Below are 26602 nucleotides of genomic sequence, written 5' to 3' on the forward strand. Positions count from 1 at the left end.
TTACATTCCCAATCCAGCCAACTACACCAGCTTATTCCTTGCTGTGATGGGGAAAATGGATTCACTTCTACTGGGGCTCAAGGTAGAGGTGCTGGCCCCCTATGCCCTGCCCTCAACAGTGCATACATTGAAGCATTTAAATGAAAAAGTTTTAGAGTCAGAACAGAGAATGGAACAGGTGTGAGAATCAGGAGACCTTCAACCTCACTCTTCTGTCTCAGGCTTTCATGTCTTATAGCTAAGGCAGCAAGAATGTGGAACTAAAATGCTTTAGAATTCTGGATATAAAATTTTCTTCTTTTTGTCTTTTTGCCATGTGTAGGTCTGTGAGGGGAAAGTATCTGTCCATGTCATTGAAGGGGATCACCGTACCTTCTTGGAGGGAGCTGGTGTTGAGTCAATTATTGGGATCATCCACAGTTCACTAGCAGAGCCCCGGGTCAGCGTCCGAGAGGGTTAGCCCCTTTCTGCTCACCTTCTATCACTGGCCGAGAGAATTCCAGCAATATATCCCTTGTTACGACAGACCCCAAGAAACTCTTCTTGTAATCCAACATCCCATCTGCTCTGCAATCAGGTCTAGGAAGTCCCTGCTGATGGATGTCTCTCTCCAGTGTTGAGACACTCTCACTCTACACTGCTACATGGACCTACATCCATGGCTACTTCCTACCCCTTTGACAGCATGAAAAACAAACTTAGGAGTAGACTTCTTTTCTTGTGCTATGTATCGTTTTGTTGTCTTAACAGTATTCCAAAGGATAAGTGATAGCACTTATTAACTAAGCCCAGTTAGCAAGGAGGGGAGCTGCAGCTGATTTTGGAGACTTCTTTTGATCTGTGAAGAATCAGTCTGTAGTTAAGTTGGATAGAATTCCATTGAGGCTCTTGTAACTTTTTTTTATTTGAAATATTTTACGTATTTATTGCATCAACTTCCCAGTTTTAATTTATCATTAATTTAAACAAAACAAAACATACCTTGGAAGTTTGTATTCCTTCTACCAGGTGAAGTTGCCAATTTTGTTAAACCAAAATGCATCTTTGCAGCAGTCTCTCCCCTCCTTGCTTCACAAAGAGAGAAAGAGAAGGGAAGGAAGGTCAGGGAGGGTCTCAAGATGCTGCTGTGCTAGGCACCTTAAGTAAGTTGGGTTGATATACTTGCACAGCTGACCATAGGCACATACCAAGTGTGGGCTGCACGGGCCTTGTACTGGGGTCCCTGCAACTTCACGTTCTCCCAGCATACACCTACCACTTCACCTTGTTTCTGACCCACCATTAGCCTCTCCATTCAACCATACACCCTATGAAAAAATTAACTCTGGGACTTTCACCCTCCCTAGTTCCTCATTGACAAGCACCATTATCTAATCCTCATGACCCCCTGCTTTCCCAGAACCAAAGCTCTGCAGTGGTTACAGCTGTCTGCCTAACACCCCTGCATATCTTATTTAGCACCAGGCCCGGCTAAGCCTAGGGCCATCACTGTGTGCATGCATCCTCTTCTCACTGAGACTGGAAATCCTACATGTTCGCCAAGTAATCAGTTCAGTGGCAAATTACTTTAAAAGATTTGATACCTTTTTAAAAGACATTTACACTTTAGAATCCAATACGCCTTTTTCTTGCTTTTGCTATGCTGGACCTGTCTTTAGGAAAACCCAGTGAATTCATGCTGTACCTATGATACAGAGGAAATATGGGGAGTAAACACGATCAACTAGATTGGAGCCGTTGTGCCTCTCAGAACTGCATTATAATCCAGCTCTCCGACTAGATTATCCTGTCGGTATTGGTGCAGTCCAATGACAGGAATGTCCCTGACTGCCACAGGTTCTGAGGTGGGTGCGTGGTTGGTTAAACCACCCTCTGTGGATGGCGGCTGAATAACTGGTTTTAGTTTAATAAAATATTTGTGTGGAAATTTGAAATGCAAACACAGTGTTGACTTAAAACATTTCCAAGTCAGTCTTGTTCTGTTTTTTCATTTTTTACATACCTTTGGTAAAAATGCTGCTCTTGAGAGTGTCCTTTCCTTGTTGGCTCTCCTAAAATTAAATGAGAATTAATCTCTGGCTGGCTGGCTTTTCTTTCTTTCTCTCTCCTCTTCCTCCCCCTGCCTTCTTATTTGTTAGTCATCCTGAATCTTCCATTTCTTGGTATAAAAATCCCTCCAAAACTTCTGCTGGCAAATATTGTTGGAAGGCTGTAAAGAAGATGCATGGTATTTTGGAACATCAAAACCAGTAGCCATGATCTTAGTACCTCAGACAGGTGTAACCAAACTAAGAGTGGGCATTGGACACAAGTCCTAATCTTAGCTCTGACTCTGTTTTGGACAAATCATTAAGCTTTCTGCCTCAGTTCCCCCATCTGTAAAATGGGGCTCATGGCACCTGCTTCACAGGTCTGTTGTGAGGATTTATTAGACAATGTGTGTAAAGCACTTAGTCCATGCAAAATGCTGTTAAGTATTAGTTTCCTTATTAGGTGGGGTATGTTACTGGGGGGGGGGGGGGGCGGGTGTAATTGACAAGGCCCTGACCCTACAATGAAAAGGAGAGTGGGTCGATCACATAGTCACCTGTGTGGGACTAGAATGCCATAGTATTTCTGAGCACCATTCTTGCAAATCCAGGTGCTAGGTAAAACACAAAATGAGAGAAATTTCAGTGGAAAATGTTTCAAAATTATTGGCAGTTGCAGTGATCCAGGAGGGGGGAATTCTCACTGACATGGCCTATACTGAAGATCTGGAAGAAGGAAGGTGATAAAACTTGAACTAACTTGGTAAATAAACAGTCTTACTGCTAAATTAACAGGAGTCTGAGCCAGAGTCTGTGTTGAAGGCAAGTGCTGCTCTTGTACAACGGCAATTTAAATGCATAGTTCTGAATGACTGGACAAGGCTAGAGCTAATTCCTTTCCAATAGTTAAAGCAGGAGCTGTGTGCTAATTATTTTTAAAGTGACATAAATGTGCATGGCCTCTCTAGCTGCAAGCAGTCTCTGATTTAGTAATAAGTACATCAAGAATGACCTATCAAACAATGCCACACATGATCTTGTAGGAGAGAAATGGAAAAGTTTTTGCATTTGTAATCCCAAAACAGTATTTTTTTTCACATCGAAACTTCAGCAGCTGCTATATAACCCATTATCTTATTGGCTGCTGAATAGTCTGCCAAAAATAACTTAATAGAGCTTGTATTGCCTAATGGTTCTCAATGAGCTACTGTGACGGATATGTCTATTGTATTTTATTTGTCCAAAATCAAGTACTACTATCACACTTGCTTCTTTGAGAGAGGAAAGTTCTGCCAGAGCCAAGTCTCCAAGGGGAGAGTGACAAACTCGCAAAAAAGAAGTTAATTGGATTCCAGTGCTTTCTCCCTGTACTATTCTGTGGACCCAGGACATGGAAGGTTGGGAAGTCAGAACTGTTGTCTGGTTATCTGAACTATGTGGAGAACAGTGCAGTAGTTGAGGCTGGGGCAGCTGGAAAAATTTGCTACTGAAACCAGCTATGAACTTCCCCCTTTTCTCTAGCACATGGGGAGAGCGAGGTTCTGAGCTGGCCTTCTCACAACTGACATGGTCTGTGGAACTGTATCTGAAGAAGATAGAAGGGGGAAAAGCCATTATTGCAAATAATCATTGCTGAAAATAACCATCAACAAATCTTACCAATGAGTATTTCAATTATGAGCCTAAGTCCTGTGCTGGGGGAGGAGGAAAGGGACTGAAAGATAGTTCAGCGAGAACACATTGCAGCAGAATTTATTTGTTGCTGTGAAATTTGGTCATATTGTGCCATGGAGTACACAGGAGCCCAGGTACAGAGAGAAAAAGAGAGGGCTATCACCTGGTACTTAATGTGACATGGGACAGTCTGGGAGGGAAAGGTTCCCAAGAGATGCTGAAGGAGCAGCTAGAGAACTAAAATGAAACAACTATGTCAGCAATTCAAAGAAGGGAGAGTATAGAGCAAGCGTGATTTATTATGCCAGATATCAAGAATGGGAATAAAGGGGCATGCATTGGGTGTGGTTTTCACATGCAGAAGAATACAAGACCCTCTTTTGTGGTTGGAGTATGGGCCTCCATATGACCATAATCTTTATATGATCAGGTTCTTTTAATTGCCACAAGTGTTGCTGTTATGTACCAAAATATAATTATGTTGCTTAGTGCGCTAGGTTAATGTGAGACACCACAGTATGGCAGACTGCTATTGCATACCCACATACGTAGCAGGAGGAAGTGACAATTCAACAACTCTTACCTACTCTGTAAGTATTATAAATACTTTAGACTGGACGACTGCAATACAATGGGGCTACATTTTAAATCCACTTAGAAACTAAGGCTAGTGCAGAATATGGCATCCTATACAACAATGACTTACCCACAAGCATGTGACAGCAGCACTCTGGGAACTGCACTAGCCATACAGTGGCTTCTGGATAGAATTTAAGGTGGTGATTCTGACACACAAAGCCCTAAATTACCTGGGATCCTCTCAGAAAAGAGACACTCTCCCTGGTCCATACAGCTGAAGCTGATGGCAACAAGAGGAACACAATTAACCTTTCCCTATCTAGTATAAAAGAGGGGGCTGCTAGCAGAGGTTTTTTTTTTTTTTGTGATGTCGCCTTTTTGAAAGATGAAAAGGAGTACTTGTGGCACCTTAGAGACTAACCAATTTATTTGAGCATGAGCTTTCGTGAGCTACAGCTCACTTCATCAGATGCATCTGATGAAGTGAGCTGTAGCTCACGAAAGCTCATGCTCAAATAAATTGGTTAGTCTCTAAGGTGCCACAAGTACTCCTTTTCTTTTTGCGAATACAGACTAACACGGCTGTTACTCTGAAACCTGTCTTTTTGGAAGATGTTCTCCTTGGTCTCAAATAACTAGAATATATTGATAGACACTAGATAAATTCAGGACAGAAATACAGTACAGATTTTGTTTAATAGTGGAATTAACCACTGGAACAATTTACAAAAGGGTGTAGTGGATTCTCCTTCACTTGAAGTCTTTGAGTCAAAACTGGGTGTCTTTTAAAAACAGAGGTTCTCAAACTTTTTTTGTTGATGGACCCCTTTTCAAATGCAATGTTAATCACAGACCCCCAACTGAGAAACTGGCTGACAAAAGTATAGGTGTACTTCATATAAAGATGTACTGTTAGTAATGCTTTAAGACAGCGGTTCTCAAACTGGGTCAGGATCCCAAAGTGGGTCACGACGGCTGCTATTAGACTTCCTGGGGCCAAAGCCGAAGGGCTTTAGTCCTGGGTGGCAGAGCTCAGGTTATAGGCCCCCCTGCCTGGCGCTGAAACCCTTTGGCTTTGCCCCCCCCCCTGCCTGGGGCAGCAGGGCTTGGGCTTTGCCTCCCCCCACCACCCGGGGTTGCGTAGTAATTTGTTGTTAGAAGGGGGTTGCAGTGCAATGAAGTTTGAGAATCCCCGCTTTAAGAAAAAGAGTATAAGAGTAATTACAGATATCAGTGACATGGGTGTGCATGTCTTACTGCAGAGTCTGTCTATCCTTGGTGTGATGGTTGACAAGCAAACTCATAAATCATTCTCCACTTTCAGTCCGGACCTGAACTTTGTCTTCATAGGTTTCAGAGTAACAGCCGTGTTAGTCTGTATTCGCAAAAAGAAAAGGAGTACTTGTGGCACCTTAGAGACTAACCAATTTATTTGAGCATGAGCTTGTAGCTCACGAAAGCTCATGCTCAAATAAATTGGTTAGTCTCTAAGGTGCCACAAGTACTCCTTTTCTTTTTGTCTTCATAGCTGTCATGGCAGAGAATGATTTGTCACATATATATGTTGTTGGGAAAGGTAGCAACACTTTCATTGCTTCTGTAACTAAAACTGTAGTCCACAACAACAGTTAGCCAAAACTGGCAAGGTGTTTGTTCCTGAAACTTAATTTTCACAATAGGTCGAGCAGCTCCTGTTCTGCTTTTCTACTCAAATGGTAAGATGACATAGCAAAAGTTGAGAACACAGCCCGAATCCAATCATACTTCTCCATGTTTATATTTTTAAAGCAAACACTGAAGTATTCTGCCAAAGTTGAAAGATGAGCAACAATTCTGTCTTTCACACAGTCAATTGTCATGCTGTTAGGATCCAGATATGCTGTCAATAGTGGAAACATAACTGAGATTCCACTGCTCAGTTTAGTTTTCTAAATCTTTATTTTCTTCTGAAATCCTGCAATCTTGTCACTTACCTCAAGTATGGTTGTATCACCCCCTTGTGGGGACAAGTTCAGTGCATTCAGCAAGTTAAAAACGTCTGTGAAGTATGCAAGCATCACGAGCCATATTCGGCCAGTTAGTTTGTGGTGATTGTGGGATTGTGCACAGAAAACAAACCCAGCAGCTCTTTGCCAAGCTCAAAAATTCTAACTCTGCTGCAAAATAGCCAATGCACTTTCATATGAAACACTAATTTGTCATGTCCTGCACCCATTTCTAAATGCAGCTTTGCAAAAAGGTGTGAATCAAAAGCCAGGACTTTACAAAATTCACAAAGGTCAGTGCTGAATTTAGCACATCATGTAATTTGGGTTCCATTTTCTTTGACACAAGGGCCTGGTAATGCAACATACACTATGTTACAATTACCTGCAGGTTTATGGCTCGTATTCTTGTTACAACACCACTCCTATTGTCTGTAATACCAGCAGCACTGTCCATGAAAACAGCAACACACTTCAGCGATTCAGCTTTCATTAAATCAACTAATAATTTGAATATTTCCTGACCTGTTGTCTGTTTTGTTAACGCCTGACAAAAAAGAAAATCTTCCAAAATTTTCCCCCAGCCAAACATAACAAACAAAAACTAATAATTGTTCTGCATAACCAATATTGGTTGTCTCTTCAAGCTGAACTGCAAAACATTCACATGTATGTAGCCTTTCAATTTGTTGGCCTTTTACATCATTTGAAAGTTCATTTCTCCTACTAACTGTGTTGTTAGAAAGTGGTATGGCCTTAAGAATCTTCGCTTATCGATGTCACACATTTCTAAAGCAGCTGGAAGAATCAGTTCTTCTCCAGTGGTATGGGATTTTTTATTCTTTGCAATCCGAAGTGCAGTTAAGAAAGATGCTTTCAGAGCCTTTTCCAGAACCGATGATATGTTTGTCATTTGAGTTTTTTTATTCTTTCCTTTGTTGAAAAAAGTCTCTAGATTTATCTTTATACTCCAGGTGCCTTGTTCTGAGGTGCAGTTTCAACTTTGCTTATTTAATTGCTTTGATAGGATTTGTAAGCATACAATGCCCTGTGGTCATCCATCACTAAATTCAATAAAATCAATGTAACTTTTATCAACTCTCTGTTCTTTGTTTCTTGTTACTTAACTCTGGATTGTCCATGGCTTCCTTCAGTGCAACCAGCAATACTACTATGAGGACTTTTTAAAAACTTACCCATTTTCAATGTAATTTGCTCACTGTAAAAATATATTCCACTTCCACCTGCCAAAGAAATCTCAGCCATCAAAAAAACAGAGGTCACTTCTAATTTGCTGTCACAAAGCAGTGATTTTTTTTTGTGTTGATGCTTACACAGTGTGAGTATTTTGGCATTGTTCATGCACCATGGCATATGTTTTGTGTAAACAGAAATAGTAGATTTGTCTGTTTTAATAGATGAGGAAGACATGCAGTGAGATTTTTTTATTTTTTCATACTATTTTGCGGACCCTCTGTGCAGTCTCTAAGGATCCCCTAGGGTCCTTGGACCCCAGTTTGAGAATCACTGTTCTAAAAGATAATGCTCTACTGCAGCCGCAAGAGCTAGGTTTGATTACAGGAGGATGTTCTCTGACCTATGTTATGCAAAAGATCAGACTTGATGGTCTCTTCTTGCCTTAAAAGCTAGGAAACCATCCTCCTCTACAAGAGTTAAGTCTGGAGCCAGGTCCCATACATGCTCTGAAGTTAAGTACACCAGTTAAGACAAACCCTATAGAAACACTACACATGCAGTGCTGCAGTCAAATATTATATGTGGTTAGGGACTTCTGAACAACTGCAGAGCACGATTAGGGCCGTATCTCCTAATCAACAAGAAAAAGAATATTCAGCTTCTGATGCTCTCTCAACAAAATATGCAAACACCCCACTCTCCAAAGCATTGGAGAGTGAAAATAAAACCAACAGACACATCAAAAAGAAAGCAATAACCAGCTGATCCTACATAATACCACCTTTCCCCAAAAGGGCAATATGCCAGGTACAATTACCTGGGACTTGATGCACCTGCTGGGTGAAGCTCTGCCGAGACCCTGTGCTTGACAACTCATCTGCCTCTCAATCTCAGCAATAGCAGTTGGTGGTGGCTGTCAGAGGGCAAGTGCCATCAGCGCTGGTGCTAGGCATAAGCCAACTAAGCAATTGCTTAGGTCCCCGAGCAGCTCAAGAGGGCCCCTATTTGCTTTTTCAGTACGTGGTGGGGGTGGGGGGCAAAATATTCCGGCTTAGGGCCCCCAATGGGCTAGCACTGCAGCTGAATGCCAGGTCCAGTAGCATGCAAGTCAAGGAACACAATCCTATGCCTGCATCAGTGTGAGATTATGGGACACAACACACCCTGTGGGCACCAAATTCAGAATGTCCCCTCAAATAAGGAGTAAGGCAGTGTTCACCATCCCCCACTCCATATGTGTGAAGGGGAGACTCCCCTTCCCCACCCATGCCCTCCTCGGGGGTGCGTGACAGAACCCCTCCCGCTAGCTAGGTGCGGCTCTGGCCCTCATCCCCCCCGTCTGCGCTCCTCGCTAGCACTCGCGGGGGTGAGCCTCGCACACCCTAGGGAAGCAGGAAGGCCGCCGCCCTATCTCAGCAGGGACTGAAGTACAGGGTAGACCTGTTAAGTCACACAGGGATGGGTGTGGCAAAGCCCAGCCCTGAAACCAGTCTCCCCACCCCATCCCAGATGCATCATCACCAGCCCCCCAGCCCATATCCAACCAGCCCCCGCAGGGTGCCTGTGAGGAGGAACCCCATCCCGGCTCCTCCATGGCCGGGGCGGGGTCCCCCCTTCCCTTCCCGCGGGCTGCGCGAGGGCCGGGGCTCCCCACTTCTCCCCTCGCGGCCCCTTCGGGCAGCGCCGCGGTTTCGGAGGGGCCTGTGCGATGTAGCACCAGGGAGCCGGTCGGAGCGGGATGGCGGAGGCACCGTCCGGCCGCCTCAGCGCCCAGCCTAGGGCCGAGCCTCCCCGTCCCGGCCCGCAGGCGGCGGCTCCAGCCTCGCAGCGGCTCGGGGAGCAGGTACCGTGGAGGGCTCGGCGGGGGCGGGCGAGGCGCCTGTGCGGGGCCGGCAGGCACCGCCCCATCCCCGGTGCGCGGCCCCGCCAGCTTCCCGGCCGGGGCGGCGGGCCCGGATGTGCTGAGCCCGCCTCGGCCCTGACGGGCGCGTCCGGCTGGGCGGGGAGCAGGTGGGCCCGCCCCATGCCCGGGCAGCGCGGGACCGAGGCCGGGGTGGGCGGGGCTCCCGCGCCGGCGGGCCTCCCGGGGCACGAGCGGGGGCCGGGCTGCTCCGGAGCGAACAGGGGCCTGCGCAGCCCGGGCTGCCGGGGCGGGGGGCTGTGGCTCTGTGTCCCGGGCCGGGGACTAGGCGGGACGTGGCGCCCCCTCCCCTGGGCTGCGTGGGCCACTGCTGAGCCGGGGCTGTGGCCTTGTGCGCGGCCCGCCGCGACCTGCCCTGCCCGGTACTGCAGTTCTTCCAGGAAGCCCTAAGACCTGCCGACCTGAGAGACCCGCGCCCCAGGGCGTGCCGCTGCCGCCGGGGTCGGTGGAGGCGCTCCGGCTGGCGCTCTCCGTTTGAGAGCGGAGTGCTTAAGGCGGGACACTTTCAATGAGCTATCCCAGCCTTTCAGATTCACGTTCCCCCGCCCCTTGGTCCGAAATCACCCGAATCTGTTGGTCTTTGTGGGCACACTGCACGACCCATCGTTTTTGGAGGGTTTTGGGGAGGGGAGACTGAATGTTGAGGGTAAGGATCTTGACTTAAAGTTGTTGTTTTTCCCTGTTTTTAAAGAGCCTGCTGCTTTATTTAAGGGGTCCAAAAGGTGCTTACATCTTTAGTGCTTTTTATGTTTTTGCAAATAAAATAGTAAAACACTAACTCCTGTCAACTATTTAGTCCTTTAAATGTGGGTTCTGCCAGAGGATTCCAAGCCATTTGAGATGTTCTTTACTGTTATGACAGTCTGTTTTCTACCTCACAAGAAAATCAAATATTAAAAACAACAGCCTCAAATCCCTTCTTCTGTCGATTTTAATGTTGCTGTGCTGAAGCTCTCTCTACTTTAAAAGGTTTCTTTATTTAATAGAAATTAAAGCTTCAAAGTGTCTAACCCACACCAAATTTATAGGATCAAAGCTGTTCTTTCTTTAGCTCTGATTCTTCTTTAACCATGGCTCACCTGATCCTGCTTTTACAGTTTTATTCTTAAGAGACAAATTAACTCACCTACCACATCTCTCACTCTGGAATCAACAAAGTTACATCACTGCAAACAAATTTTATTGCTGTGATTTCATCCTCACTCTCATATGCTGTCACAGGATTTTTCAGAACTTTCTTATTCTAAGCCCCTGGCTGGAGTCTTCTCCTGGCGGTCACATTTAGCCATAGGGCAGGAGAGTCAGGCTTTTCACCTCACGTTCACTTACTCCTACACTCCCCTGCGGTTTGACTTTTTAAAGCTGCTGTCAACACCGTGGCATTTCTGTTACCTACCTGAAAGGCAAGGCAGAAGTCTCTATGGGGGTAATGGACCTTTTAGGTATACCACCACCAAGCTGAAGTACAGTGAAATCCAGGTAGATTTACCAAGTGCCAGAGGTCTGGCTTGATTTAAGTAATTCAGGAATTGGCTGCTTCCTGGAGCCTGAGTAGAGTCTCTTTAGAGCTTTCTCTTGTGACCAATAGTCTGAAATTGGAAGGGGGCAGGTGGTGAGGGTTTTGTTTTGGTTTTTGAAAAAAAGTCTTGTGGGCGCTGTTTGTACAGTAGCTATCACAACTAGGACTGAATGAGCCCTCTGTGCACGTTGTGGTGGTCACCTTAGAAATATTATGGAACAGTACAGCAGGGGACAGGCTTCTCTTTACACACTTCACATGGCACTAGAAATATTTGTTACTGTTTATTTAGGAAAAGATTGTCAGATTCTTTTGGCTCTGCTCATGATTAATTGCACTTCAAAAAAATTCTGTATTTCTCTCTTTCCTTTTAGTCTGGGTAAGATGCCAAAGCTCCAGGGGTTTGAGTTCTGGAGGAACACATTGAGAGGTGCTCACTATGTAGTTGCTCCCATGGTGGATCAGAGTGAACTAGCCTGGAGACTACTGAGCCGTCGCCATGGAGCCCAGTTGTGTTACACGCCCATGCTGCATGCTCAGGTCTTTGTCAGAGATGCCAATTACCGCAAAGAGAATTTGTACTGTGATGTGTGCCCTGAGGATCGGCCACTGATTGTGCAGGTAAAGTCATTAAAAGGAATTTTAATTTTATATTGTAAGCTCTGTAGAGCTCGTCCCCATCTTAGTATATGTTCTTATGGCATATTTTGGGAGCTACAATAATATAAATAATTTGGAGAGTATGTTGCTCCAGAATACTTATTTATAGCCCTTTACTTGAAGTGCTGTACAAACACTAACTCATGCCATATACCTGAAGTTATTGAGTTTCCTCTATAAGAAGTCTTACCCCCTTGGGTCTTGCCTGTTCAGTGAAGAGATTGTAACGGAGGGCGAGAAAGAACTTTCAGGGTATAAACAGAGCAATATATTCTTGAGACTAGGTATACAGAACCTTCTGAAATGAGTGAATCTGGGATTTGTTTGATGATTGTCAGCTTAGGTCTTATTTTAAAAGTTTCCTTGTTAACTTTAGAATTAAAATTAGATGTTTAAAATTTAACTTTCCCTTGTAGCAGCAGTGACATACGTTCCCCATTAAGGTATGCTGCTATGCCGAGTTTCCCCCTTGGCTGGACAGGTAGTTTGGTGTCTTGGCTAAGCTCTAGCCCAATAGTTCCCAAATTTTGATTCACCTTATTAAAAAAAAAACACTGATGTATGAAATACCACTTCTTTTTATGTACATCTAGTTTGGGCTTTCCAATAGTAAAAACTCAAGGCATCCTAAAATATTAGATTATAACATCCTTTTAAAGCATCTCAAATTTTTAAGATAGTGAATCAAAAGTCAGCAGCAATTATTTGTCTTTGTTACTCAAATTACAAGAAACAAGTATCATAAGTGACATCTTGATATATTTTGGTATGTTGCTGAACTAAGTCAATGGCTTGACTTTGACTTACCTCACTTGAAGTTCCTCCTAATCCTTATTTGGAGAATTGTTGAACAGGAGCCAAAGTTCACTTTGCTTGCCTTTTTACAAAATTTAAATAAAGAAAGATACTAAGTATTGAGTAGCACTACATACTAAAAAAGTGCCATTACTGAGAAGGGTATGCTTGCATCACACACAGTTTCTTTAGGTCAGATGAGATATTGATTCACTTCAGTCATAGGTCCAGTTCTGCCCTGAGGTTCTGCCATTAATAGCTAGTACAGGATATCAGTGCAGAAAAGCCAGTCTCTCAGAGATTTGTAGTGCTGAAAGGCATCAGAAGTTTCAGAGTTAATTCCTATATCAGGATAAACACCTCTCTACTGCTCAACCAAAAGCTACCTGATGGCACTTTGTTGAATTTAAGAGAGTCCACCTTCATGTAACCATTCAATCAACTCTTCCTTTATTGATACGCTGTCTTGCATTAAGTCTTCTATTGACACCCTGGGCACCAAGCAACTTCAGTTCCAATTCACCCTTGTTACAAAGCTTCAGTTTCCCAGTTCCTTCCAAGCCAGGGAGCTCTACTAGTCCCCTTACAGCTTATGGCCTCTCACAGAGAGTCTCTGCCTGGTCCCTGCACTCAACTCTTTCCCCCTTGGCAAAGGGATTCCACAGCCCTCCTTGATAGGACTGTGCTGCAATTCAAGCAGGCTTCCCCAGCCCACCAATATCCAGGTTCCAGCCTTGCTTCACAGGGGCTCCCTTGGTCCTTGAACTCATACACTTCTTTCCCTTGGTTCAGCCCCCCCAGCCCAGCCTTCCTTCTTGGGGCTGTGATTAAAATTGGCTTCCCCAGCCCACAAATCTCCTTTCTGGGTCCCATCCCAGGGATCTTCTCTTTTTGGGCTATCTGCCCACTCTCTCCTCCTGCAAGTTACCCAACAGCTGGGTTTTGTCATGTTAAGGAGGTACCTGATTAACAGCTGGCCCCCTTCCCCAGCTAGTCTGGTGCTCCCTTGAATAGCTGTTTCCTTAAAGGGCTCATATGATGAACAGGGATTGACTGGCTCCAGCTCCCATTACTCCTTAAAGGGTATAGATTGGAGATGTTATCCTGTAACAAGGCAAAAAGGTCACATATCAGTTTGGAAGCCATCTAGTGTTTCGGGTTTGTCTAGCTAAATCATCAGTCATCTCCTTTTTAGGGTATAAAAGTTTTCCACATAGCCTCTTGTTGGGTCACAGCTGGTCACCTAGGCTCCATAATTATTTAATCATACTTTACCCCAGGCCACAGCTTCCTTCAGCCCCTCCCCAGGGCTCAACAGTTCTTTTCCCCTCCTCCCCCCTTCAGTGCAGGGATTTCTGATCCACCTAAGTAGGTGATACCACAGGGTGTAGCAAGTCCAATTCCCCAGGCCTTAGTGTCGAGACCTTAATAAGTGAAGCAGCCAACTGCTTTGATCTCTGTAGTCACTTTGTTCCAAAAACTATTTCCTACTGAGCTAACTTGCCTGGGAGCAACAGCTATTCTTCCTCATTACTCCAATACCTTTCATCATGCTGCTTCTTTTGTCAGCTCACCCTCCTACTGAGTACAGGCTGCCTTTATATCTCCCAGCAGACCTGGTTCTCAGTTGTAGGCCCTAGGAAGTAAATCAGGCACAGGTGAGACTGAACCCATACTACTGTACAGAGCATTTTTACCCTCTAACTGCCCCCGTTATGCTGTTTGTTTGGTTTTTATATTTTATTCATTTTGGACAATGAACCTGATTAGTCTGTTTTCAGTTTCAGTCATCACACCATTTTTGTCACTTGCATTGGGCTTTGTAAAACCTGTTAAAAATGACTAAATTTGGAGCCTAAACTATCTGAGTCCCCCTTAACAAAACAACACAAAATGAAAGTACGCTTGCTCTTGAGGAACTGATATTTCGTATATATTAAATACTAATTCAATCTGAGACTATGAACAATTGACCAGTAGCATATTGTATCTGTGCTCCCACATTCTGCACTGGTTAAGAATCCACCTGTGGAAAGTAATGTTGATGATTGGTATCTACAAAATCCTGATTGGCTCAGGACCCAGTTACCTCAGAGACATCTTTTCTTCCTCTCTTCTGCCAGCCACAGCCACCTATGTATATCCAGAATGCTTCAGTTGTTTATTTCAGGTAGATATGGATAGTGAATCCTCTCCTTTGGAATCCATTCTCACCTGGCCTTGGCACATGTAAATGTGTTTAAAATGCATCACTTTGTCCAGGGTTTCTTTTGACTTTGGCTCTGGAATGCTATGCTTTCTGGGTTTTTGGGGGGAGCTTTTTTGGGGGGGTGAGGGAGTTATTTAAAGTTGTCGCTCTGCAGCAGTTGCGTGTCAAGGATTATATATTCCTTTAATTTGAGAAACAGTCTCTGCTTCTAATCTAAGATCTATAAATTGTATCCATACACTATAGCAATGAGGTCCTTTATAAGTGGTTGTAATATTTTGTCAGTACTTGAAATTGAGCCATGCCTAACTTGTTACTTATGTACATCTTTCTCAGTTCTGTGCCAATGACCCTGAAGTGTTTGTCCAGGCCGCACTGTTGGCTCAGGATTATTGTGATGCCATAGACCTGAATTTGGGTTGCCCTCAGATGATTGCAAAGAGAGGTATGTGCAAACTTGAGCTCTGAATGAATAAAGCAGTGACACGTTGCACGTCTAAACGTACCCTATGGCAGTGCAACATCCTGTGGACCAAATCCTGCCTTGATGTGCCTTCCAATTCTGTTGAAATCAGCAGAGTTACACCCATTTTAACCAGGGCTGATTTGGTACCTTGTAAGTAATTGAGGCTAAAACTAGTTGCTTGAAGTGTAGTTCTACAAAGCACTGCTAGCCAGCTCTTGTGTGCAGAATATCCATCCAAAAAGTGTAATTTTACGAGTTTAAAAGAGTTTAATGAAACCTTCCACCATCAGAAACTAGAAATTTATTTTAATTATTCAGTCAAACTTCTTAAGACTTCCTTTAAAATAATCTCTTGCAGGCCAACATTTAGGGTCTCCTGTGTCCCCAGTGCACATACAGAGCTTATTCATATTAACGTCTACAAAAATTAAAGAGTTGCAGGAGGGTTAAGGAGATTGCAGGGATATCTGTGGGGGGGAAAAGAGACCGATATCGGGGATTCTGGGCTAGATCAGTGTAATTCAGCTGGGAAGAAAAGGGAGGAACCAAAAGTTTGCTATTCATCTGTTCCTCAGTTCAGTTTCCTAAGCACAAGTTGTTTTTTAAGGATTAATAGGAACTGTGCATCAGCATCCAGAGACAATAGACCTTTCTATTCTCCCAACCTTAAACCCAGAGTGAATTTTTACATACCAGTTCTAAAACCCTGAAAATAAGACTGTGAACTGTCAATACATTCATCAGCCTTGGGGAGCACTAGAGAGAGCAGGGTGTGGGGTTTCATTGTTTAACCTGTGAATCTGGGGTATCATGGGAAGCAGAATGATCTAGCTCTTCCAATTTGGGCAGAAGAGTGGAATTCTGTATCTATCTGTGATGAGTAAGAATGTGGTTGGTCCATGTGTGTAAGTAAAACAGAACCCTTTAGGATCATCATTTTGTCTGTCTGTGCCAGCCCATAATGTGCTATTTTGTTACAGGTCATTATGGAGCATTCTTGCAAGAGGAGTGGGCTCTTCTCCAGAAAATGAGTAAGTCCCCAAAAGGGGCCTCATTAGCTGAGGTCTCACTTTGGGAGAGAGTGTGGGGGGGACATAATATAGGAGAAATTTAGTGGGCATTTTATTTTATTTTTTATTCTGGTAGCCCCACAACATACTGGGCGCTGACCACACACGCGAAAAAGACACAGACTATATTGGCTATCTTGAACAGGCCCTCTACTTAGCCATGATTAGTAGCGTGATAATTCCTCACAAGCATCATGATAGAGATGAGTCTTGAGAAGAGGATGGTGACTTTATAGGCCAGTTCAGAGGGGCATTCCATGCATGAAGGGTAGCATGGAAAGAAACAGAGACATTTGTGGGAGAGGTAGACAAATGGAGATCAAGACTGGCATTGTTGGTAGAGCAGAAGGAACAAGGGTTGACGTGATAAGAATAAAGAGTGAATAAGTAAGGAAAATGAGAGCTGTTAAGGGTCTTGAAAGTAAGGAGAATGAGGACTTGATATAGAGGAAAGGGAGGAGGAGGCACAGCAAATTAATTTTCAGCATTTGATGCCTTTCCTGTTGCAGTTCAGGTTTTGACTTCACTTTTTGCTGCCACTACCGTAGTCTGTGTAGACATACAGACAGTGCAGTATAAATAAGGCTATGATTTAGTCACAGGTATTTTTAGTAAAAGTCATGGACAGGTCATGGGCAACAAACAAAAAGTCATGGCCCATGACCTTTCCATGACTTGTACTATATAAATGCCCTGACTAAAACTTAGGTGCTCTGGGCGTCTCCTGTGGCTGATGCTCTGGGGTGTGGGGCAGCCTGGGGCCCCGCCGCTACTGCTCCCAGACAGCTGCCTGGGGCCACCCAAGTAGCAGCTGGGGATACCTTCAGATGTTTAGGCAGCCCTGAGGTCAACCACACCAGCTGCTGCAGAAGTCAGAGGTACCAGAAAGTCCATGACCTCTGTGAAAGACTCACAGCCTTATGTATAAACAGTACAGTTGTCGCAGGAGTGCTGGCTCTTTAGGCCATTCTGCAGCACAGATCTTGGGGAGAACAGACTCTCTTCAAAGCATTGTGCAATCCACTTACCTGTCTTTTCAATCCTTCCCCAGTTTTGCTTGCTCATGAGAAGCTCTCTGTTCCCATCACATGCAAAATCCGTGTTTTCCCAGAAATTGACAAGACAGTGAAGTATGCACAGTTGCTGGAGAAGGCTGGCTGCCAGGTAAGGAGGCAGCTGCTTCCTATACTGTTGCATTAGACATAAATATCTCTATAAAGCACCTTCATCCAAAGATCTCTGTGTTTTGTGGAAACTGATAGGTTATATTAATTTGCAGATGGAGAAAATGGCACAGAGAGTTGTGACTTATTCATTGTCATACACAGCAGAGTCAATAGCAGAGTCAGCGATAGAACCTGAGTCTCCTAACTCAGAGTGCCCTGCTCTAACCATTGCACCATGCTGCCTCCTTCACTAGGAGTGAGAATTCTAGTCTAGGCACAACCCTGTAGGAGGCAACATGAAAGTGTGAAATCAATGTGTCTGTGAAGGACACCTTGTAGCAGACACAGCCAGTAACAAATGAGAAATAGAAAGGAGGATTTCCTGGGATTTAACTCCAATTAAATTGTACAAATTGGGAGGGACTATCACAAAAGAGATAATATAACAGATGGTGGCCTGGCCTTATGCCCAAAAGCAACAGGTTTAGCCATGTTTGTTACTTGTTCCAAAGTGAATACCAAATCAGTAAGAGAGCTGAGGATACAGGAATGCTATAGAATCTCCCAGGAAATGTCTGTGCCATGTTAGGGAGTGGAGAGTTCAGAGATGCCCAAGTCCTTGCCACAGTATGTGAGCTGGTGGCATTTCTGGGGCCAGAGTCCGCACAGTAATCAAGGTAACATTGGGAATTCTGTGGCATCCCTGTACATGAGCAGAGGGGGGAATTTCCTGGTGTAGATTTTTTTGTTTGTTTCTAATGATCCATGTACATGAAAATTAAGTGTAACTTTGCATTCTAGCTATTGACTGTCCATGGCCGCACTAAGGAACAGAAGGGACCTCTTGCTGGTGTGGCATCCTGGGAGCATATCAAGGCTGTGAGGTAAGTGCACCTGTACAGATATCAACATGTGCATGCATAGTGTGCATAATCCCCTTAACTCCATACCTAAGGGTTAGACAAGCTTCTGGCTAAACACATTCAGTTTCAGTGTAAGGTTTAGATCCAGAACGTGGTGCAGGGGCATCAAAGGGGAAACAGGGATTTGTGATCGCATTAGAAGTTTCTGATTCATTCAACAAATTGTGAGCAGGTTGGTTTCTGTTTTCCGATTCTTTGTTTTGTGTGATTGTTCTCTTCACTTGTGTAGGAAGGCTGTGGGCATCCCCGTGTTTGCAAATGGAAACATCCAATACCTCGGTGATGTGGAAGAGTGTATGCAGAAGACAGGAGTGCATGGTGTCATGAGTGCAGGTAAGGAAAATGAACTTTCTTGTATAATAACTTTGTTTCTGAATCCCCTTGATGGATCCATGTTAGCCTAATCTGTTAGAAACTAAAGCCAAAGTCAAGTGTGGTTTGTTGAATGGCCTTGATTTAAAGAGGACTGCTCTTCATCTGCATCTCCCTCATACTGGCATCTCTTATCAAAACCAGGAATCACTGTATAATAAAAGTTGCTGTACTGGACTTAAAATACTATTGTGTGGATGATTCAAACTTTATTGAGTTTAACTAGTTAGCATAAGCTTTTCAGTGCTATATTGCCCTAGAGTAGTTCAGAGCCATTAGGGTGAAACCCTGACCCTGCAAGAGAGTGTTCCGTGGTGAATTTTTCTGTTAAAGTTCTGTAATCTGTCAGAGGATGTGAAATGCAAGTATCAGGAACTGTGTCCCATCAGCTGTCTGGGACTGTTGTTTCCCATGGCAACACATAGGTAAATGTTTTGTAATGTGAATTTAACAATCTGGCTCTTTAGGGCGTCTTCTCCTAAGTACAATGCCTTTTGCTTAAATTGTTCGCTGATTAATCTGGTCAGAATTTGAGGAATCAAAAATAAAATTGTTACCATTTATACTCCATGTATCTGATGAAGTGGGTTCTAGCCCACGAAAGCTTATGCCCAAATAAATATGTTAGTCTCGGTGCCACAAGGACTCCTCGTTGTTTTTGCTGACACAGACTAACACAGCTACCACTCTGAAACCTGTTACCATTTATACTGATCACTTTAGACACAAATTATTGAATGACTGTCACTAGTTATAGAAAATTGCCATAATTATGAACAAGAAAGAAGAGAAGGGAGGCCAGAACAGATTCATGTAAAAGATATTGTTCAGACATTGTTTTTAGCACTATAAGCAACACAATGTGCTGATCAAGCTGCAGTATGCACCTTCTTGATCATGTGAATAAGATCTACTGCTTGTTTCAATCAAAGACATAGGAATGGACTTGGATGAAATAAACAGAAGTCAATAGTCCATAAATAAACTGGACTTTATCTTAGTGCTGAGCTTTGGCCTTTGGAGGGAGTGATCTGTCACCATTCCTGAGATAACTGCACTTCTGACCTCTTTGTGGCCTCCTTGAGGGCACCATACTTAGGTGTCAGGCTTTTAGCTGCCACCTTTCTTGGGGTGGTTTCCCGTGACTCTCACCCTCTTGACTGGGGAGGTAGGCTGTAGTTTCTCTGGCAATTCACTGTGTTGACCTTTGCAGATTTGGGTTTAGTTCAGTATCTGCAATCCTGTGCTCACAGAGGCAATGACAGAGTTAATCAGGGACAAACCAGCCTACATAAAGCAAAATGTTATTTATTCAGAACATACAGAGAAAACATCTTGAAAACAATAATTATCTCATGTGGAGATCTTAGCTTATCAAGCAGTCATCCATCTACCACATGGAGACCCTGATAGGAACAAAGTACTTCAGGCCCTTTCTGCAGGGTCTGGCTCCCTTTGTCACAGTTTCATGTCAGGTCTTGGATCAAATAAGAGTGACTTCCTTCCCTATGTCAGGATGGTCACTTACAGAGTTTTCATTTCTTTGTTCGATCTCTTGAATCAGGTCAAACTAATATATGCAATTTCCCCAGGAGGTGAGACTTCTGTAGGCTTGTTACTTGCCTAGGTATGTGCATTAATCATCCCCCAGTGGTTTTGGTTCCTTCAGGAAATCTCTGTTACATCCCCTTGGAGCCAGAATACATTTCCTAGCCCATCAATATATATATAACATTTATAAAGTTGATAATCTTTGGATCTTCCAAGTGTCCATAATATCTGTCACTCTGTCATCCAGACAAATCAGTACATAAAGGTTTTCGTGTATGGTTTCCAGAGGGCTGAGGAGGGAAGTGTCAGAAGAGAAGACTTGTTCTGGGCCTTTGGTTTTTATGTCTGCTTGTTGAGTGACTCTGTGGCTACTGGTTGGTGTTTGGCATTTTTGCAAACAGAAGATCTCTAGGGTATTGTTTAAGATGGGGCAGCATTAGGTTCCTTCATTATAATACTCATTGTCCTGCTAGGCGTCTTACCTCTTACCTGGATGCTTGCTTCCTCCTTTAGAAAGAGTGACCTGTTCCAAATACTTGGCACTGTCTGTTGGATTATCTTATGGCTTCAATTAAAGCAGCATGATTTAATAGAGGGTAAAATTTTTCAAAAGCGTCTAAATAATTTAGATGCCGAAGTCCAATTTTCAAAAGTGATTTGGGCACTTAGACCCAGATCCTCATAGGTATTTATGTACTGAACTGCCGTTGGAGTATGGACCTTGGGAGCCTAAATCAATGGTATTTAGGCTTCTAAGTGCCTAACTCACTTTTGAAAATGGGACTTTTCGCTTATTTACAGGGAAGGAAGCCCAGAATAGCTAGTGCAGAGTAGCTGTTCCCCAGATGGACACTCTGATGCTGCCCTGAACAGTGCCTTTTTGCAGTGGTTTAACCAAAACTCCAAAAAGGCATTCTTCACGCAGAATAAGAGTGGCCACATGGTGAGCTAGTGCAAAATAGCTAGTGGCTTTAAATTCCCACCCTAGCTATTTTACACTAACATCCCCATGAATTTACCATGTAGACAAGCCCAGAGGTGCTTTTGAAAATTGTACTCGAGTTCCAATCCTGGCTCTGTCACTGACTCATTTGAGAATGGGCAAGTTATTTATCTTCTCTGCTTCAGTTTCCCCTTGAGCACCAGTGGGATAATGATACCTACCTCATGTTGGCTGGTAAAGATTGATTAGTTAATGTTTGTAGAGCACTTTGAAAATATAAAACATTGTAAAATTACCATATTACTACTGGTACATCTACAACCCACAAAGGCTTTCCTCTGAGACAGCACCACTTAGATGTATGAGGTGAAAGGTTATTTACTGATCAGGGTGGATAAAATTCATGATTTTGTTTACATTGATTTTTAAAATTTTAAATTAGATTTTGTTTTTTACATGTTGCTAGTTCTTTACTTCCCATTTTATAGTCTTAAATTGCTAAAGTTAATGTTTTATACTTGTTTCTTTAGCTTCCGAATTATTAGTAGAATTTCAGATTTTACTTTTGTTTTTTCTGCTAAGAAGTTCAACGCTTAGAGTAATCATCTATGCTGAAAAAGACAAGTCTGTGGCCTTATTAACTAACTTACTCTGAGGAAAAACAAACTGAAACACAAAAAATTAAGAAACAAATAGTCCATACTATATTTGCAACAAGTACAACCTTTAGATACCTATTGAACTTCCACAAATCAAGACAGCTGAAATGCTTTGACCACACCAAACTCCTCCTAAGTCACTTAAGTACTTCTGGAAATCACACCTGTAAGTGCCGAACTATGTGTTTAGGAGCTGAACTTTAGCCACCTAGTTTGAAAATTTTGGCTAGCATGTGTGTAAAAGTTTTCAGTAACTTTTTGTTAATGTTTGACTCTAAGTAACTTATTGTTAATACTGAAGCAAATTTGTTTTGAAGTGACATATTTTATATCATTAAGAGAAAGGTTTTAATAAAAGTAAAATTGTAACCCTTGATGTTTTAAACATTTATGCACATGCTTAACATTAAGCATATGAGTAGTCTCATTAAAATCAATGGGACTGGTCTTCTCAGTAATGTTAACTTACCTGCTTCAGTGTTTGCAGGATCAGGTCCTTTAGTTTTATGTATTTTGCCTGTAGCAGTTTTGTAAAATCCAAGTAAGATGCTCTACTGTTAGTGCCATTTGGAAAACAGCATTTATAGTTTAGTTTATTGTGGATTTTAATCTATGGTTGAAATAGCAAAATATTTAGTTAATTTTACAAAATCAGTTAAACCCACAAAAACCTAAGGGCTAGATTCACAGAAGGACTTAGGCACCTAAATCCCAGAAGCAGACCCCATGGGAGAGATTGAGAGCTCCACATCAAACTGTCCAATAGCCCAGTGGCTAGGGCACTCACCACAGAGGTGGAAGATCCTGTTCAAATCCATTCTACCCCTGAGATAGTGGGAGGCCTTAACTGGGGGGTCTCCCGCATCCCAAGGGAGTATGCTAACCACTGGGCTAAGTGTTGTGAGGGAAGTTCTCTCTCCTCCTGTTCCTATATCCAGCCCCTGTTATAAAAATGTCATAGGAACCTAATTGCAAGAGGGGCTTTGCAACAGAAAATCCCATGCATAGAGAGGCGACTCCCTGCAGCCTGAACCTAGGCACCTATCTCCGTGAGAGTGGTGGGACTTACGACACTGTCCCTCTCCTTAGCATTTCCCATTTCCTAGCATAGGTGAGAAGTCGCCTAGCATGCTTGCTTTTGTGAATCCCATCCTTAAATGCCTATTTTCCTCCATTCATTGTATGGGGAGTCTAGACACCTTACTCAGGGCTTGTCTACACAGTGCAGCAAAGTGTGCCAGAGGAATGAAATTTGTAAACTCTCTAACATGTGCCTAACTGTCCCACATCAACCTTGCTGGTATGCTCTAAAAGATATGATGTGATTTGCCATGCCATATAGACAAGGCCACAGGCTTTATGAATCCCAGTGATTTTCTAGGCTTCTAGAAGTTAGGCATGGTGATGCCTTGTTCCAAATTTTGACATCAAAACTTCACTCTTGAGTATTTAATGGAATCTAGTTATGGCTGATTAATTCTTAATGGTAGCCTTAAGGCTACTTGGTATTTTTTTTGAGCTGATGAGAATGAGGGGGGTGGAGAAGGCTTGGGTTGGATCAGGGAGCTCTGAGAGTGTATGTTTGTCATGAGAAGGGGTGGGTAGAGATGCCTGAAATCCTCAAAGTCATGGTCTGTGGAATGTTGCTGAGCAGTTCCTGAACCCATGGTGTTGAGCTTGTGATGAAGATGTCACCATAGTGCAACAAAACTGGAAATAAAACAGAGGCTGCCACTGAAGGCTGCCTGTGCTGGTGGCAAAAAGCCTGAGTCATGGGGTGGAAGGTAGACTGCTACAATCCAGACACAGGGTTCCCCTGCTGGGCTGGAGTTGCGAGCAAATAAATCATGAAAACTTGGAGACTGCAGAAAAGAAACAAAAATTATTTGAGGGCTGCAGAAAATATCTTACAATGAGAGACTTAAAATGCTCAATCTGTTTAGCTTATCAAAAAGAAGATTGAGTGGGGACGCAATTACATTTCTCATGGGGAGAAAATACTGAGTACTAAAGGGCTCTTTAATCTAGTGGAGAAGACATAACAAGGACCAATGGTTCCAAACTGAAGCCTGACAAATTCAGATTAAAAATAAGGCACGCATTTTTAAACAGTGAGAGTGATTAACCATTGGAATGAACTGTCAAGAGAAGTGGTAGATTCTCCAGGTCTTGGTGTCTTCATATCAAGACTGAATACCTTCCTGAGAGATTCTTTAGCCAAACAAAAGTTATTGGACTCAATACAGGGGTAACTGAGTGAAATGTAATGGCCTATGTTATACAAGAGGTCAGACCTGCTGATCTAATGATCCCTCCTGGGTGGTCAGGCCAGGCCAGGACACAGCTGGTCCAGCTCTTGGACACAAGAGGTTGTGCCACCTGCTTTACCCTGAAATGAAATTTTTAGAATTCCTCTTTGTTATTCCCCAGAAGGTAATCTTCATAACCCAGCTCTGTTTGAGGGACGAAACCCTGTGGTATGGGAGATGACTGAGGAGTACCTGGAGATAGTGCACCAATATCCTTGCCCGCTGTCTTATGTCAGAGCTCATCTCTTCAAGCTCTGGCATCACACGTGAGTATCTCCACAGTGCTATAGTGTTTTGAGAGTTCACCTTGCGTAGAAGTACTTTGCCTTTTGGGAGAAGGTTGGCCAATCTTGCTGGTGCTAGATTAGCCTCTCTTGGCTCTGCATGGAGAGAAAGATGTTTGCTGAGGCCTTTAACCTTCACAGATATCCCTGGGAAACTGATTCTTTCTTTCTCTCTCTGAAACTGGAGAAGTACCTGCCTGCCAACTAGGAGGGGGCCAACTAGGGGGGGCGCTTTTCTTGACCTGCTGCTCACAAACCAGGTAGAATTAGTGGGGGAAGCAAAAGTGGATGGGAATCTGGGAGGCAGTGACCATGAGTTGGTTGAGTTCAGGATCCTGACGCAGGGAAGAAAGGTAAGCAGCAGGATACGGACCCTGGACTTCAGGAAAGCAGACTTCGACTCCCTCAGGGAACGGATGGCCAGGATCCCCTGGGGGACTAACTTGAAGGGGAAAGGAGTCCAGGAGAGCTGGCTGTATTTCAAGGAATCCCTGTTGAGGTTACAGGGACAAACCATCCCGATGAGTCGAAAGAATAGTAAATATGGCAGGCGACCGGCTTGGCTTAACGGTGAAATCCTAGCGGATCTTAAACATAAAAAAGAAGCTTACAAGAAGTGGAAGGTTGGACATATGACCAGGGAAGAGTATAAAAATATTGCTCGGGCATGTAGGAATGAAATCAGGAGGGCCAAATCGCACCTGGAGCTGCAGCTAGCGAGAGATGTCAAGAGTAACAAGAAGGGTTTCTTCAGGTATGTTGGCAACAAGAAGAAAGCCAAGGAAAGTGTGGGACCCTTACTGAATAAGGGAGGCAACCTAGTGACAGAGGATGTGGAAAAAGCTAATGTACTCAATGCTTTTTTTGCCTCTGTTTTCACTAACAAGGTCAGCTCCCAGACTGCTACGCTGGGCATCACAAAATGGGGAAGAGATGGCCAGCCCTCTGTGGAGATAGAGGTGGTTAGGGACTATTTAGAAAAGCTGGACGTGCACAAGTCCATGGGGCCGGACGAGTTGCATCCGAGAGTGCTGAAGGAATTGGCGGCTGTGATTGCAGAGCCATTGGCCATTATCTTTGAAAACTCGTGGCGAACCGGGGAAGTCCCGGATGACTGGAAAAAGGCTAATGTAGTGCCAATCTTTAAAAAAGGGAAGGAGGAGGATCCTGGGAACTACAGGCCAGTCAGCCTCACCTCAGTCCCTGGAAAAATCATGGAGCAGGTCCTCAAAGAATCAATCTTGAAGTACTTGCATGAGAGGAAAGTGATCAGGAACAGCCAGCATGGATTCACCAAGGGAAGGTCATGCCTGACTAATCTAATCGCCTTTTATCATGAGATTACTGGTTCTGTGGATGAAGGGAAAGCAGTGGATGTATTGTTTCTTGACTTTAGCAAAGCTTTTGACACGGTCTCCCACAGTATTCTTGTCAGCAAGTTAAGGAAGTATGGGCTGGATGAATGCACTATAGGGTGGGTAGAAAGCTGGCTAGATTGTCGGGCTCAACGGGTAGTGATCAATGGCTCCATGTCTAGTTGGCAGCCGGTGTCAAGTGGAGTGCCCCAGGGGTCGGTCCTGGGGCCGGTTTTGTTCAATATCTTCATAAATGATCTGGAGGATGGTGTGGATTGCACTCTCAGCAAATTTGCGGACGATACTAAACTGGGAGGAGTGGTAGATACGCTGGAGGGGAGGGATAGGATACAGAAGGACCTAGACAAATTGGAGGATTGGGCCAAAAGAAATCTGATGAGGTTCAATAAGGATAAGTGCAGGGTCCTGCACTTAGGACGGAAGAATCCAATGCACCGCTACAGACTAGGGACCGAATGGCTAGGCAGCAGTTCTGCGGAAAAGGACCTAGGGGTGACAGTGGACGAGAAGCTGGATATGAGTCAGCAGTGTGCCCTTGTTGCCAAGAAGGCCAATGGCATTTTGGGATGTATACGTAGGGGCATAGCGAGCAGATCGAGGGACGTGATCGTCCCCCTCTATTCGACATTGGTGAGGCCTCATCTGGAGTACTGTGTCCAGTTTTGGGCCCCACACTACAAGAAGGATGTGGATAAATTGGAGAGAGTCCAGCGAAGGGCAACAAAAATGATTAGGGGTCTAGAACACATGACTTATGAGGAGAGGCTGAGGGAGCTGGGATTGTTTAGCCTGCAGAAGAGAAGAATGAGGGGGGATTTGATAGCTGCTTTCAACTACCTGAAAGGGGGTTCCAAAGAGGATGGCTCTAGACTGTTCTCAATGGTAGCAGATGACAGAACGTGGAGTAATGGCGT

General features: G+C 43.8%; 2 protein-coding genes and 1 long non-coding RNA gene across 5 annotated transcripts in view; all 3 read left to right on the forward strand.

Annotated features, from left to right (window-relative positions):
• Window positions 1-2078, forward strand: part of FASN (fatty acid synthase) — an 86884-nt gene extending 84806 nt beyond the window's left edge. For both annotated transcript variants that reach the window (XM_077833001.1, XM_077833002.1), the window contains one exon: window positions 323-2078. In XM_077833001.1, coding sequence (XP_077689127.1) covers window positions 323-460 — 138 coding nt within the window. In that variant the 3' untranslated portion in view covers window positions 461-2078. The remainder of the gene's footprint in view (window positions 1-322) is intronic.
• A 2758-nt stretch (window positions 2079-4836) lies between these two features.
• Window positions 4837-7366, forward strand: LOC144274419 (uncharacterized). The gene is made up of 2 exons (XR_013347872.1): window positions 4837-5633; window positions 5812-7366. It is a non-coding gene; the product is annotated as an uncharacterized LOC144274419 (long non-coding RNA).
• A 1832-nt stretch (window positions 7367-9198) lies between these two features.
• DUS1L (dihydrouridine synthase 1 like) overlaps window positions 9199-26602 on the forward strand; it is a 30347-nt gene continuing 12943 nt past the window's right edge. Inside the window, exons 1-8 of one of the 2 annotated variants that reach the window (XM_077834124.1) lie at window positions 9199-9308; window positions 11280-11526; window positions 14906-15014; window positions 16016-16066; window positions 17157-17269; window positions 18073-18155; window positions 18424-18527; window positions 24150-24294. In XM_077834124.1, the coding sequence (XP_077690250.1) occupies window positions 11290-11526; window positions 14906-15014; window positions 16016-16066; window positions 17157-17269; window positions 18073-18155; window positions 18424-18527; window positions 24150-24294 (842 nt within the window). In that variant the 5' untranslated portion in view covers window positions 9199-9308; window positions 11280-11289. Of the gene's footprint in view, window positions 9309-9572; window positions 10033-11279; window positions 11527-14905; window positions 15015-16015; window positions 16067-17156; window positions 17270-18072; window positions 18156-18423; window positions 18528-24149; window positions 24295-26602 lie in introns of those variants that run through there. The other variant, XM_077834125.1, reaches the window with a different exon arrangement.

Source organism: Eretmochelys imbricata, chromosome 14 (genome assembly GCF_965152235.1).
Source record: "Eretmochelys imbricata isolate rEreImb1 chromosome 14, rEreImb1.hap1, whole genome shotgun sequence".
NCBI lineage: Eukaryota > Metazoa > Chordata > Testudines > Cheloniidae > Eretmochelys > Eretmochelys imbricata.